The 13,804-nt window shown below is 37.8% G+C and overlaps 1 protein-coding gene across 1 annotated transcript in view; it reads left to right on the forward strand.

Moving 5' to 3' along the window:
- The window catches only part of STX7 (syntaxin 7), a 48,492-nt gene extending 39,765 nt beyond the window's left edge, over nucleotides 1-8,727 (forward strand). Inside the window, exons 9-10 of the mRNA XM_060030423.1 lie at nucleotides 6,608-6,779; nucleotides 7,897-8,727. Coding sequence (XP_059886406.1) covers nucleotides 6,608-6,779; nucleotides 7,897-8,202 — 478 coding nt within the window. The 3' untranslated portion in view covers nucleotides 8,203-8,727. The remainder of the gene's footprint in view (nucleotides 1-6,607; nucleotides 6,780-7,896) is intronic.
- Nucleotides 8,728-13,804: the final 5,077 nt, after the last annotated feature.

The following is a 13,804-nucleotide window of genomic DNA, read 5'->3' on the forward strand; positions in this document are numbered from 1 at the left end:
AACCAGTGTTGTGCCCACAGGGATGGGAAGTTTAGAGTCTTGAGGGGAGCAGTACACAACTCCAGTCTTTTCTGACAACTTTTGGTCTCCGATGTCATTTTGACATTTCAACCCAGAAACCTCTTTGATAGCGATTTCCTTCTGTTTCTTGCTGTTCTCTTCTACCTTTCTTTTTTGTCAATGATACTATGGACTAAAGAGGCAAAGATCCTTGTCCAGAAAGATCTCTTCAGGTCCTGTGGAAATTATATTAGCTTAGAGTGAGTGTCCTTGACCAGTGGGTATTCTGTCAGCATTCAGCAGACTCTTCACCAGGAATGAACTGATCTCTTAAGTGAATCAGGTTAGTATAGGGAATCCATAGGTATGAGTCAAATATATATAAAGGACTACAAATATTAGCACCATGAACTATTAATATATCACTTAATATGTAGACCTTTGACGTTTAACAAAGATAAGCCCAGGCTCTTTGGGAACCCCTAAATACCACCCTAGCATTTGATTTCCCTTTTAAAACTTCATTTTTTTTTTGTTGATGTAGTTGTTCATAATTATTTTCTCAGAAACTTATTACCTTCTTATAAAATTTCTAAGATATTATCACCATCCTAGGTATTTTTTAATTGCTTTTCACTTTTCTCACTGATCTTAGAAGTTCCCTTTAGTTTCAATGCCATTTTTTTCACTGGACAAATCAGTGCATATAGAGGATGCTGAGTTATACAACCAATTGTGCTCACCGACAGAGTAACTCATGTTTACTGTCTTTGTGCATGAGATTCAGATATGCAGCTCAAGATAGCTAATGTCACCATGTCCTAGAATGTAGGTGTCATTCATGAATAGTTGAACACACACACACACACACACACAGAGTAATCTGTAAATACCAACAGTTATAGCTGCTCAGAGTGTTTAGCAGGATTCATCAGTGACTGGGATTCCATATAATTTCATTTTCCTTTTGGACTTCAGGGGGATATAGATATATCCCCAAGTTTTATTTTTACTCTTCCTTGTGGAAGGGAAGGCCTATAGCCACCCTGGGGAAAAGGAACACATCTTCCCAAGTTGTACCTCCAGAGCAAGAGTTGCCCCCATCCTTAATCCCACAGGCCCTGGAGGGATGAGGAAAGAGCCATGCAACACAAGGGCTAGAAAGAGAGCAGCTTCCCAATAGTCCCACTTGGCAGCCTTGATATTAAACTTATGCCTCTGCAAAATACGGTGCAGTGCTTCTAAATAGTTTGGATGGACCATGAACATAAAGGAAGGTGGAAAATGCTTTCATCACCATGGCACCCCAGGACCTCACCACCGCACGCTGGAGAGGGTGCCCCAGGAAAAAAGATACTCTAGGGGAACAGCTCTCATTGTTGATGAAGGCACGTTACACATGGGTCTGCGGTAACCAGGTGGAATCTGGGGAAAATACATGGGCATGATGAGATTGAAACTTGAACTGCTTATATGCAGAGTAATATATATGTAATATATGTAATATATGCAGAGTATATTCTGTTGAAAAATTAGATGGCCATATGGAATACTGAAAAGTATAAGTAGTTTTCAGGATAATTTCAGAGTCAGGAACATATTCTTTTTGTAAATTTTATACTACTTCTAGTTGACACAAAGTAAATTACAAATTTTTTTTACTTTGTAAGCAAAAGGATTCCTGCCTGTAGCTGTGAGATATACAAGCCATTGGAGAAATATAGAAAGCTACAGCTGGGCCAGGAATGAATAATGGAGCAAAACTCTTAACGTTTATATTTTAAATGACAGTATTAGAATTTTTTTTAGCTCTTTGTGTTTTATAGTTTATTTGAATGTTGAGAGATTTTGAATGCAGTTTCCATTCATATTCAAGGATGGGAATGATTTGGGAAATTAATAAGTCTACTTTAAGAAATATTGCCAACCGTTTTTCACAGAACTAGAACAAAAAATTTCACAATTTGTATGGAAACACAAAAGACCCCGAATAGCCAAAGCAATCTTGAGAATGAAAAACGGAACTGGAGGAATCAGGCTCCCTGGCTTCAGACTATACTACAAAGCTACAGTAATCAAGACAGTATGGTACTGGCACAAAAACAGAAAGATAGATCAGTGGAACAGGATAGAAAGCCCAGAGATAAACCCACGCACATATGGTCACCTTATCTTTGATAAAGGAGGCAGGAATGTACAGTGGAGAAAGGACAGCCTCTTCAATAAGTGGTGCTGGGAAAACTGGACAGGTACATGTCCAGTATGTATGAGATTAGATCACTCCCTGACACCATACACAAAAATAAGCTCAAAATGGATTAAAGACCTAAATGTAAGGCCAGAAACTATCAAACTCTTAGAGGAAAACATAGGCAGAACATTCTATGACATAAATCACAGCAAGATCCTTTTTGACCCACCTCCTAGAGAAATGGAAATAAAAACAAAAATAAACAAATGGGACCTAATGAAACTTCAAAGCTTTTGCACAGCAAAGGAAACCATGAACAATACCAAAAGACAACCTTCAGAATGGGAGAAAATATTTGCAAATGAAGCAACTGACAAAGGATTAATTTCCAAAATTTACAAGCAGCTCATGCAGCTCAATAACAAAAAAACAATCCAATCCAAAACTGGGCAGAAGACCTAAATAGATATTTCTCCAAAGAATATATACAGACTGCCAACAAACACATGAAAGAATGCTCAACATCATTAATCATCAGAGAAATGCAAATCATAGCTACAATGAGATGTCATCTCACACCAGTCAGAATGGCCATCATCAAAAAATCTAGAAACAATAAATGCTGGAGAAGGTGTGGAGAAAAGGGAGCACTCTTGCACTGCTGGTGGGAATGTGAGCTGGTACAGCCACTCTGGAGAACAGTATGGAGGTTCCTTAAAAAACTACAAATAGAACTACCATATGACCCAGCAATCCCACTACTGGGCATATACCCTGAGAAAACCATAATTCAAAAAGAGTCATGTACCACAATGTTCATTGCAGCTCTATTTACAATAGCCCGGAGATGGAAACAACCTAAGTGCCCATCATCGGATGAATGGATAAAGAAGATGTGGCACATACATACAATGGAATATTACTCAGCCATAAAAAGAAACAAAATTGAGCTATTTGTAATGAGGTGGATAGACCTAGAGTCTGTCATACAGAGTGAAGTAAGTCAGAAAGAGAAAGACAAATACCGTATGCTAACACATATATATGGAATTTAAGGAAAAAAAATGTCATGAAGAACCTAGGGGTAAGACAGGAATAAAGACACAGACCTACTAGAGAACGGACTTGAGGATATGGGGAGGGGGAAGGGTAAGCTGTGACAAAGCGAGAGAGAGGCATGGACATATATACGCTACCAAACGTAAAATAGATAGCTAGTGGGAAGCAGCCGCATAGCACAGGGAGATCAGCTCGGTGCTTTGTGACTGCCTGGAGGGGTGGGATAGGGAGGGTGGGAGGGAGAGAGATGCAAGAGGGAAGAGATATGGGAACATGTATATGTATAACTGATTCACTTTGTTATAAAGCAGAAACTAACACACCATTGTAAAGCAATTATACCCCAATAAAGATGTTAAAAAAAAAAAAAACGTAGCTCACAGCCTAAGCACAGTGTGATCAGTAGACAAGTCATCAGTGGAAAGGAACCATCCTTTTTTTGATAATCACTAGCAGTATGACCATGGGGCAAGATATTTCCCCTTTCTCTTTCTCCATTTCCTTATTATAAAAGGAAGAGACAAAAAACTGTCTAAAGTTTCTCCTGGTTAAAATTCTATGAGGTTTGGATAAAGGGAATAGAGAGTAGGTGTCTGGATGAGAAGGGAAGTTTTCTTGCCACTTTAAAGAAGGGACTCATATATTCTACCTTTCGTCAGCTTTGAGTGAGGCCAGCCCCTAAATCCCCAACCATGTGGCCTTCCCTACCCCAGAGCCTCCTAGAAGGCCTCTGGCCTGGCCTGATGCCTAGGAACCAGGCATCAGGCCAGCAGGAACACGTACAACCAAAACCTCTCCCCGTCCACCCTCTTTCCTTAAAGGACTGGTGAAAGCAGATGAATCTGTGCCAGTCCTGTACTAACTCAGCTTGGACTGGGGAGCTAATTCCGCTAATAAATAAATTAGGGTAAACCATTAGGGTAATTAAATATTCTTCCTGCCTTTCGTGATGAAATTGAAAGAGATGAGTTCTAAGTTCTTCTCTTATTGGAAAATTCTGCTTTCAAAGACCAATATTTACCTTCTGCTTTTTTTATCTTCCTTTAAGCTGTTTTTTGTTTTCACACATAGGTAAACTCTATTGCTCAAGTTATTAATTTTTATTTCTCTGTGTCATTTTTAAATTAAGCCCAACCACACATCTAGAAAAAGTACCAACAGAAGTTGAATAATTACCCCCTGAATTATACCATTAATTCAAGAAGAATATTTTTTGAAAGCATAGGGCTATATGTATTGAAAAGCAAAAAAATATAGCCCAAAATGAGGGCAATAAATTACTATTGATTTTACTCTAGAAGTGAACCGAATGATCTTCACTTGCTATAGAGGTGCTCCACTACATCTGTAAACGTGTTTTTGTTTTTTCGCATCTGCAGCGCAAATCCAGGAAAACCCTGTGCATCATCATTTTTATCCTTGTTATCGGAGTCGTAATTATCGGTCTCATCATATGGGGAGTGAAAGGCTAAGATTATAAAGGAGCACAATATTGCACTACATTATGTAAATTATGTAGGAAGATTCCTTTAATCATGGTAGGTTTTTTTAATTGTTATTATTTTAAAGCTGTTGCTTAAAGGATGGTTCCCATACTTTGTTATTTTTATTTGGGGGGAAGTTTTCTTTGGATTAAATCTGATATTTTCTAATACTGAAAGTTTTTTTAAATATCACTGCTGGCATAGCTTCCTGCTTTTCGACCTAGTAACTTAGTTTTTTGCCCACATTGTATGTGCCTTTCGTTTATAATTTATTTATCCTGTTGACTTAGTTTTTGGAATTAGTAAATTCAAAGGTGTGTGTGTGTTCTGTGTGCCCCTCTCTGTCACAGTGTAACATGCACCCACGTTTGTGTTACTTCAATTACAAATCTTAAATTTAATTTTGATTTGGGCCAGCAGAGGAAGTATTGTCAATAACTTTAAAAATTAACATATATGTTTGTGTTTGGAGTTTTGTTTTTATCTAGTTCACAGCAACACAAATTGTCTATTTAACTTTTACTGTTATTTTTCTCTTAAGACCCTTGTTTATTCTGAATGAAATCAGTGAATAACTTCCTAGTATATCTCTTACTCCTGATGTGTATATAGTAAGCATTTGCTGTAGATTGGCTAGTAAAATACTAAGGATAGATTGTTTTTATATGGGTTCTGTTTAAGTCTCACGTTCGTTTGCAGGGGATTGTGTGGTCACTATAAATGTTTAATGTGATTTGGAGGAAGAGTATGACAGATCAATACCTATTGTGTTAGAATTCTAAAGATCCCAACTTGTATTCGGCTGTGTATTTCCACAGCTGTTATGATGGAAAATTAATTACCTTCTCTTATGTCCTGTAGAATAATAAAGATTACTTTTGGGAAGTAACTTTCCCACAGTTACCGTTTTTGAGCACCTAACACTTAAAATTCTGTTTCCCTTCATACCATTTTGTACCATCCTTCATTAGAAAGGGAATTGGATGTTCGCCACTTAACTCACTTGCCTTTTTTAATCAATGTTGTTTTAATGCACTAATCTGAATACTGTAAAGAAGATTATCTTAGTTTATAGTTTGTATTTTATAATGTTCTTATATAGCAGTTTGATAGTGAAGGCAATGTTTTACATGGCAAGCTATGAGACTTCAAATGGGAACAAATGAAATATTAAGTAACTAAGTAAATTGTATCTTTGCAACCAAAATAAAGATGATTTTAAAAAGTGTCTGGATAGTTTTATTTCAGGAGAACTCTGCTTCCGTGGGACTTGATACTTACCTCACACTTTTGCCACTGCAGTCTCAACAGAGGAGATGTAACCACATGGCCACCATTCTGCATCTTGCTGGAGTACTGGCGTACTCAAAAGTTTTTATTTTGGCAATCTTAAAAGGTTTTGCCGCTAATAGGTAGAAGCTGCTTTGCTTGTCATCAAAACTCAATTTTTTCCACAAAAGAGTAGTCTTGATTAGAAAAAATAAAATGAAAAACAATACAGTAGCCAATTTTTTTTAAGTTCTTAACAAAGGTTTTCTTTAGGTGAGTTTTAGAATCTCTTTGAAAGAGTGATGCTTACTTTCATGACTGTCAACATATCTGAATCTGTTTGAGTTGAACTGAGTCTCAAACTGAAGAACTTTCCTTATCAAGTGACACATATTATTCATTTTAGTGTGTTCTGAAGACATACTTGAACAACGCAGACTGAGATTAACCAGCCTCTTTGCTTAAACTGAATGACAGTGTGGCATGAAGGGTTAAGCTGTTGTACTAGCCATTAAATATTAAGAAAATGTTCTGGTTTTGCACAATGATTAGTGGTAGAAAAATAAGTGGTGCCATTTCAACATAATGCAGCTTGTTTTACTAGGCGTGGGATCAACCCTAAAAAAATACAGATATGGACACAGATGGAGCTTGGTCTGAGACAACAAACCATGGAGGCAGCCTCTGGAGTCAGGAGCACTGAGTACACTGGGTGCCCGGCAGCTGTATCTGTGTCGCTCACTGAGAACACTGCACCTGGAAGACGTTGCCACTGGGTCCTTCTTCAGGGTCTTCACTGCTTTTGTTAAAAAATAGTAAAATCGGGCTTCCCTGGTGGCGCAGTGGTTGAGAGTCCGCCTGCCGATGCAGGGGACACGGGTTCGTGCCCCGGTCCGGGAGGATCCCACGTGCCACGGAGCGGCTGGACCCGTGAGCCATGGCCACTGAGTCTGCGCGTCCGGAGCCTGTGCTCTGCAATGGGAGAGGCCACAACAGTGAGAGGCCCGCGTACCGAAAAGAAAAAGTAAAATCTTGCACACAAAAAATCATGTTTTGAATACCGATCTAGACAAATTTATAATGAAAAATGACTTTTGAAAATTTGTTCCACAAAAATTAATCTGTGGTTTGAGCAAGGAAAATGCAGAGTAGTTTCTCTAGTTGGTGTGATTTTCATTTGTTTCTTCATGTAGAAAAAGGAATGTCACAATAAAAAAAGCTATATAAAGGAAAAAAAGGTCATTGTCCGCCGTAATAATGAAGAGCAATTCACAAGGGTAACTTATTCAGCATTTATTTTTTGAAAAGCAAAACTATTTTTTACACATGATCAGGTTACTACAATAAAAATTAAATTTCAGAAGGAGATGAGAGTTGTTTGGGTAAGTTATGAGTTAAGTGACATTTTTAGTTCATTTAAATATGATGAAAATTTCTCATTAGTGGGAAAGAACATCATTAGGCATCCTTTCGTGGAAAAAAAAATTGCGTATTTTCATAATTCACTTAGGAAAACAAAAAACTGACCTCTGGCTCCCAGACCTCTTCGGTACACCATAAGATTTGAGCAGCTTGACCTTGTATTTCTCAGCAAGAAAATATAGCAAGATTGGCACCCACAGGAGCCTGAAAGTGTTACACTGGACCACTTCCTTGACAGAATACATCACATTTCTGCTTAACGACTGTCCAGACATAGTTCATCAATCAGTGAAGAGAAAACCATTTCCCCCACTTTTTTAGGAATCTGTGTCCTCAAAATACTGTCACACAGGAAATAAAGAAATTGCCTGATGTAAACCTGCAGGTTCATCTTTCTTCATTTCATCTGCGTTTAACAAAGTCAGTAGACTCAGTGAAGCATTATCTCTTTCACTAAGTTAAGACATGTAGGAAACCTGTTTTTCTCTTAATGCTAAATTCAAGTATTTTAACCTTTCTATTTGGGTTCAGTCAGGAAAACAACCACCTGATGATGTAAGCATAAAGTGTTTCAATGTGGGGAGTCAGAAGCTTCCACCGAGCGTCAGAAGGGCAGGCGAGGGAAGGTGCATCTGCAGTACCACCCTGGGCGGATCTCAGGAGCTGGCCCAGGAGGCCGTGAGAATCTGGAAGCATCCAGGAAGCTCCCGTCACCTCAGCCTGCAGCACCGACGCAGTGAGTCTCAAGGAACTGTCACCAGCTGTCTAGGCTGTTGACAGCACCAAAGCAGGTGACCTGTGAGAGATCTTGGAAGCTGCTGCGATGCCCGTGTCTGCGGGCCTGTGCACACTTCTGCCTGGATGGCCTCCAAGGGAGGGTGGCCTCTCCCTTCTCTGCCTCCTCCATCCCCTGGAAATGCTTCTCTTTGGGCCACACTGACTTAGAACTAGAAAGCAAAGGAGGTTCTGGAAAGTGTAGTTTCTGGCTCCCCTGCAGTGCAAAGAACGCTACAGAAGGAGGGGACAGTGATGTTGAGGTGACAGCAGACAGCCCATCACAATGGTGAAACGCTGATAGATGGAAAGGGCACAAACAAGGTGAAGCAGAAAGCCTCACAGAATTCTCTTCCATTAGGGGTTCTTTGGTGGGGAAAAAAAATAACACTGATTTTAAATGGTAAACAAGCCCATTTTCCCAACCAGAACAAAGTCTCTGTATTATATGTACTCTGGGACCCCAGCACCTAGCTGTTTCCTTCCTCTGTCCTTCCCTAGTTGCCCAATAAATATTTGTGTACTTAATTTGGCATTTATTTTGTGCCAGGCTGCCACATGCCTGGGCACAGAGGGTATTAGAGTGAACCAAAAGAATGTGGTCCCTGCCCTCAAGGAGCTTACATTTTGGTATTAAGCATGTAAAAAACACTTGATGTTAGGAGGAAAATGGTGGGTGGGAGAGGAAGGAGGTAAGGGAAGAACTGAATGAGGATGAATCCACCTACACCTGGGGACTGCTCATTCTTAAGGACTGGCTTCCTGTTTATCCTATTACCTCATTACCAAGTAAGTGAATTTCATTCTCTTTTCTCAGTTAACAGACTACTAGAAAAGTGATAGTTTTCTAAAAAGTAGCTACTAATTTGAAAGTTGATCTGTATGTATTGTCTCCAGGAAACAACTTTCCATCTTTTGGTGGCAGCATCTGGATTCAGAGCTAGGGCGTCCTGATAGGACTGACATTTATAGGACTTTTGCAAAATTATTACTCCCAATAGAGCGAAGAGCACTGGAAAGAGGAAAGAGCTAAGGGAATTTTGGAATCCATGTTTCTTCAGAATGTACTCAAAGCCAATGCATTATGCATGTTCCTAGTAAAATGTCCCTTAAAACATTTTTAATTTAACCCTGCCCTATCCCTTGGCAATTTTTATTATTTTTTTCTGTGGTATCAAAATGGAATAAAGAACACCCTCAATGGCTCACATTAACCCATTTTCTCATAATTTAAATACTGTTTCAATTGGTCGATTTTAATCCTTTGTTTTCGCAATCCTTTGGTTAACATGAAAATCATGAATATTAGGAAACCTTATTTTTCTCCAAATAATTCTAATTTTAAAAGCAGAAGTAGAACTAAACGACACACTAAATAGATTTTTATAGACCCTGTTGCTTCTGGCAGGTTTTTAAGAGGTTGGTCATTTAATTACTCAGAGTGGGATTCTTGTAGGTTTTGTGTAGTGATGGCATTCCTGCTTAAAATGTAAGTGGTGGAAGGCAAAACCAGATTTCCTGTGCAGTCGTTACATGCATAACACCCTTACTTGTTTTAGAGGGAGTCTGCTAGAACTGAACTGAGTCTTTAAATAAACTTGAAAGGACATTAATTCCCACTTTGGCAAACCCAAAGTACAAATTTTTAAGTGTCTACTGTAAGTACCGTTAGACGGTAGTTACTAACTCCAAAATCTCTTAGCATTGGTGGAAACTTAGAAATGCAGTTGTTTACCCTCAACAAAGATTTACTGATACTAGTTTCAGTTGCTAGTGAGTGCCTTCTGGAAGTTTCATATCAACTGTTAAATGGTACATCTGAAATGCTAAAGTCAAACCAGGATCAAAGAAACCAAGTTTACATCTCTAGAAACTAGAGATTTAGCCCAGGAGTAAGATACAAGCTTTTAGTAACTTGCGTAGCTGAAGACCTAATCATGAAAAGCTTTCATGAGTAGTTAATTAACTGAGAAAATAAGACATACTGTAGTAAGGACAGATAAGGAGATAGAAAATATGAATGACAGGTGATGAGACCTGAAAGATTGAATGAGAAGATCTAATACGTGTCTAATCAGAGTCCCAAAGATGGAGAATAGAAAAAAATGGAAGAGATAGATGACTGCTGAAAAATTTCCAGAACTAATCAGAAACGTGAATCCACATATACAAGAAATAACACGTATATCAAGCAAGATGAGTAAAAGGAAACTGAAGAACAACAAAGACAAAGAGATCTTAAAAGCAGCCAGAATAACTAAATATCCACATGCAAAGGAATGACAGATTTTGACAGTCGAATTTTCAGTGCCAAAAATTGAAGCCAAAAGACAGTAGAATAACATCTTCAAGGTGCTAAGTGACAATAACTGTCAATCTAGAATGAGTGCCCAGTGAAATTATCTTTCAAGAACAAAGGCAAAATAAAGACATATTTAGTTTTGTTTTCTTTAAAAGGAGAATTTGTGACCAATAAACTTTCATTTAAAGAATAAGGATGAATTTAGAGTAGAGAAAAATAACTAGGAGGAAGGTCTGAGATGCAAGAAGGAATGACGTGCTAAGAAGGAAAACGTTAAAGAATGTTTTTATAACCTCTAATTAGGGAAAATTTTCTTAGAAACAACTTTTTATTTAAAACCTCTTTGGAAATAGCACTGTTAACTTTAAAAAACCCTCAAGGCCAGTCACCTAATCATCAATGTCTAGTTAAAGTCTAAAACTCCACTCTACAGTAGATGGTGTCCTATCTTAGGGTCCCTTCCTAAAAACAAGAGCGTGGCGTCAAATGTAACTAATTTTTCTTTTTCCAAACCAACTTAGAGGAGCTTTTCTTTAAATATTAAGAGAGAAGGATGATTTCTAACATATGTAATATTCATCAGTTTTTCATTGAGTCATATTGAAAATAGAAATTACATTGTCAGTACGTGTTAGTTGCCTACCCAGAAGCCATGCACCTCTTGCCAGTTCTTACTGGTCTCAGACTTTCCTTTGGAATATTTTTTCTCCTCTCTTGGGTAGCAGCCACATGCTTTGGGTGGAATTGACTCCAACCTAACTCCAGAGATGGTGGGCACTACTTTAGATAAATCAGCCCATCCCATTCCTTTTGCCTTAGTGATTGGTTCAGGGAAGGGCAGAAACCCAGTCTAAACAATCAGCTCAAGGATTCCTCTCCTCCAAACTATAATCCAATCTGGATACCATGTGGGCTGTGGTGCACTGGATATGAAGCTGGACACTAGTGCAACATTTTAATACTATGAGGGATGATACAGCTTCAAGACAAGGATGTGAAGTTGGGTAGAGTCGTTCATTTATTCAATAAGAATTTGCTGAGTGCTTAATAAATACTGGGCCCTAGGAAAAGCAAAATCTTATTTAGCAAATTCTGACATTGGGGACAGTGAAATTGTTTATAGCTTCCACAACAATTAGAAACATCTCTTAAAACTTCATCCTTGTATCTAGGAAGACTTTTGCTTTTCCAGTCAGGAATTTTAGTTCCAGAAAAAGAACAAGACAATGAAAACATTGTGTGAAAGGTTTCTTTCAAACTTTTCTCAATCAGCAGTTTCTACCCCAATCATCATGATGCTGAGAGGCTTCAGAAACACAAGTGACTCTGTGTTCAGGCCAAGTACTTGGCCTCAGGAAGATGAATGATCAGACCTACTCACCATATGATTATAAGGGTCAGGTAGTTTAAAAAGAAATTACAATCTGAATTGAACCACGGATGAACAGTGTTGCTATTGAGCTTCAAATCCTAGCTAATAAGCATAACCTTGTAAAGAGAGGTTAGCGTTTGGGCAACTGCATGTTCTTGCAGAAGAGCAAAGCTTTTGCAATGTAAATAGTTGTGAGTGTACTAGCTTTCATCTTTGATGCCTTAACTCTGTGTTTAGAGTTTTTGTATCCAGGGCTGGATTGAGAATTTTAGAAGCTCCAAATACTAAAAAGATTGTGATGACAGCCCCATATGTAATTCAAAAGAAAATTTATTTTTTCAGACGGTCATAAAACACCTAAATACTGAAATTAAAATGACTTTTTTCTAGATTTTCTTATTTTGAAATGCTGCATAAATTCATCACAGTTAAAATTTCTTAGTAATTTCTGGTTCATCTGCTTTGTTGGTATCTTAAGCACTTAACTTAGTCTGTTGGGCAATAATTCAGCATCAATTGCATTTTACATTATTAATTTTTCTGTAATTTTCAAAATACAGACGGAGGGGAAGAGTATTATTTCAGAGAGGGATTTGATCACTCACAGCCAACAGTATCCTTTGATTTGGGGGTAGTCTAGACTTTTTTCCTGAATAGTTCTAATAAGGAAAAACCTTTAATCCCAAATATATTACACACTGACAAAGTAATATGGGTTTTAGAAAAACAAAGTAGGTCTTATTTTGGTACTATGCAATGTTTGGTTTAGATTAAACATGGTTGGAGGAGACACTTAGGTGTGTAAGGATCACTGGGATTCATGGGTCAGGCCTTTTGCTGACTTGCTTTTCTAAGACTTGGTAGTACTGTGCCTCAGAGAACTAGGGTGAGGTTAGCCAGTCATTTTTGACTAAACAAAGAAGACTGCTTAAAGGTCTACTTTTTTCTAATCCTCAAAGCTATTTATGATTTGTAAAGTAGTATGATTTAACCTTTTAAAAAAAATCATTGTATTAAGAGAAAACGAAAAGACCAAAGTCTCCCACCTAATGATTTCAATATGACATTTGTATTTTTTTTTTTTTCCATCTAAAAACCCCCTCAAGCTCTATGGAACAGAGCAAAGAGAAATTGACTGCTTTTTGTTGGGTGAGTAATTCACTGGAAAACATTTGTCATATCAAGATCTTAGAGCAAGAATAAATATTGCCCTCACTGAGGAAACCAAAAAACCTCAGTTACATTATCCTTCAATACTTTTAATTTAACTTTTATTTCTCTGCTTATGACTATTTCCAAATTATCTAAATTTAATGATGTTTTTTAAGTTTAATGATGTTTTTTATATAATGACAGTACTATTTGGAAGACTGTTCTTTTTTATTGAAGCATAATTATTGAGAAACAGAGATACACACAGGCAAGCACATACTACAGTGGCACAATTTTATCGGTTGAATAGCATTTAAATCACTGTTTAATATGTGGTGTTGTCCTTTGGGTCATCAATTATACCAAGTTATCTCAGACTCTTAGCTTCTTTGCCCTTGTAATTCCTTTAAAACTATCGGGGGTGCTGTTGGGAAAGCCGTTAACAGGGAGAGGGGAAAATGGCCTTTCTATCAATAGCATATTTTAAGGAGATAAAGCTAAGTAGTTGTTTTCATTTAAATTATAATATGCAACTAGAGACTCTCAAAAAGAATGAGAACACTATAATTGAATCACAGTACTTCTTAGTTTACATCAACATTCTATCACCTATTCTGTAGGTCTCTGCCTTTTAACCAGCAAAGAGATAGTTGCCTTTTATTAAGACTCTCTTCAGTGGATAGTGACTTCAGTTCCACAGCTGAAACCACCAAAGGGAGAACCCATGCTCCTTTCTCCTTATGAAAGCTATCATAATGTAAGAAAACTGTACTGAGCAG

Source organism: Delphinus delphis, chromosome 14 (assembly GCF_949987515.2).
Source record: "Delphinus delphis chromosome 14, mDelDel1.2, whole genome shotgun sequence".
In the NCBI taxonomy this organism is placed as follows: Eukaryota; Metazoa; Chordata; class Mammalia; order Artiodactyla; family Delphinidae; genus Delphinus; species Delphinus delphis.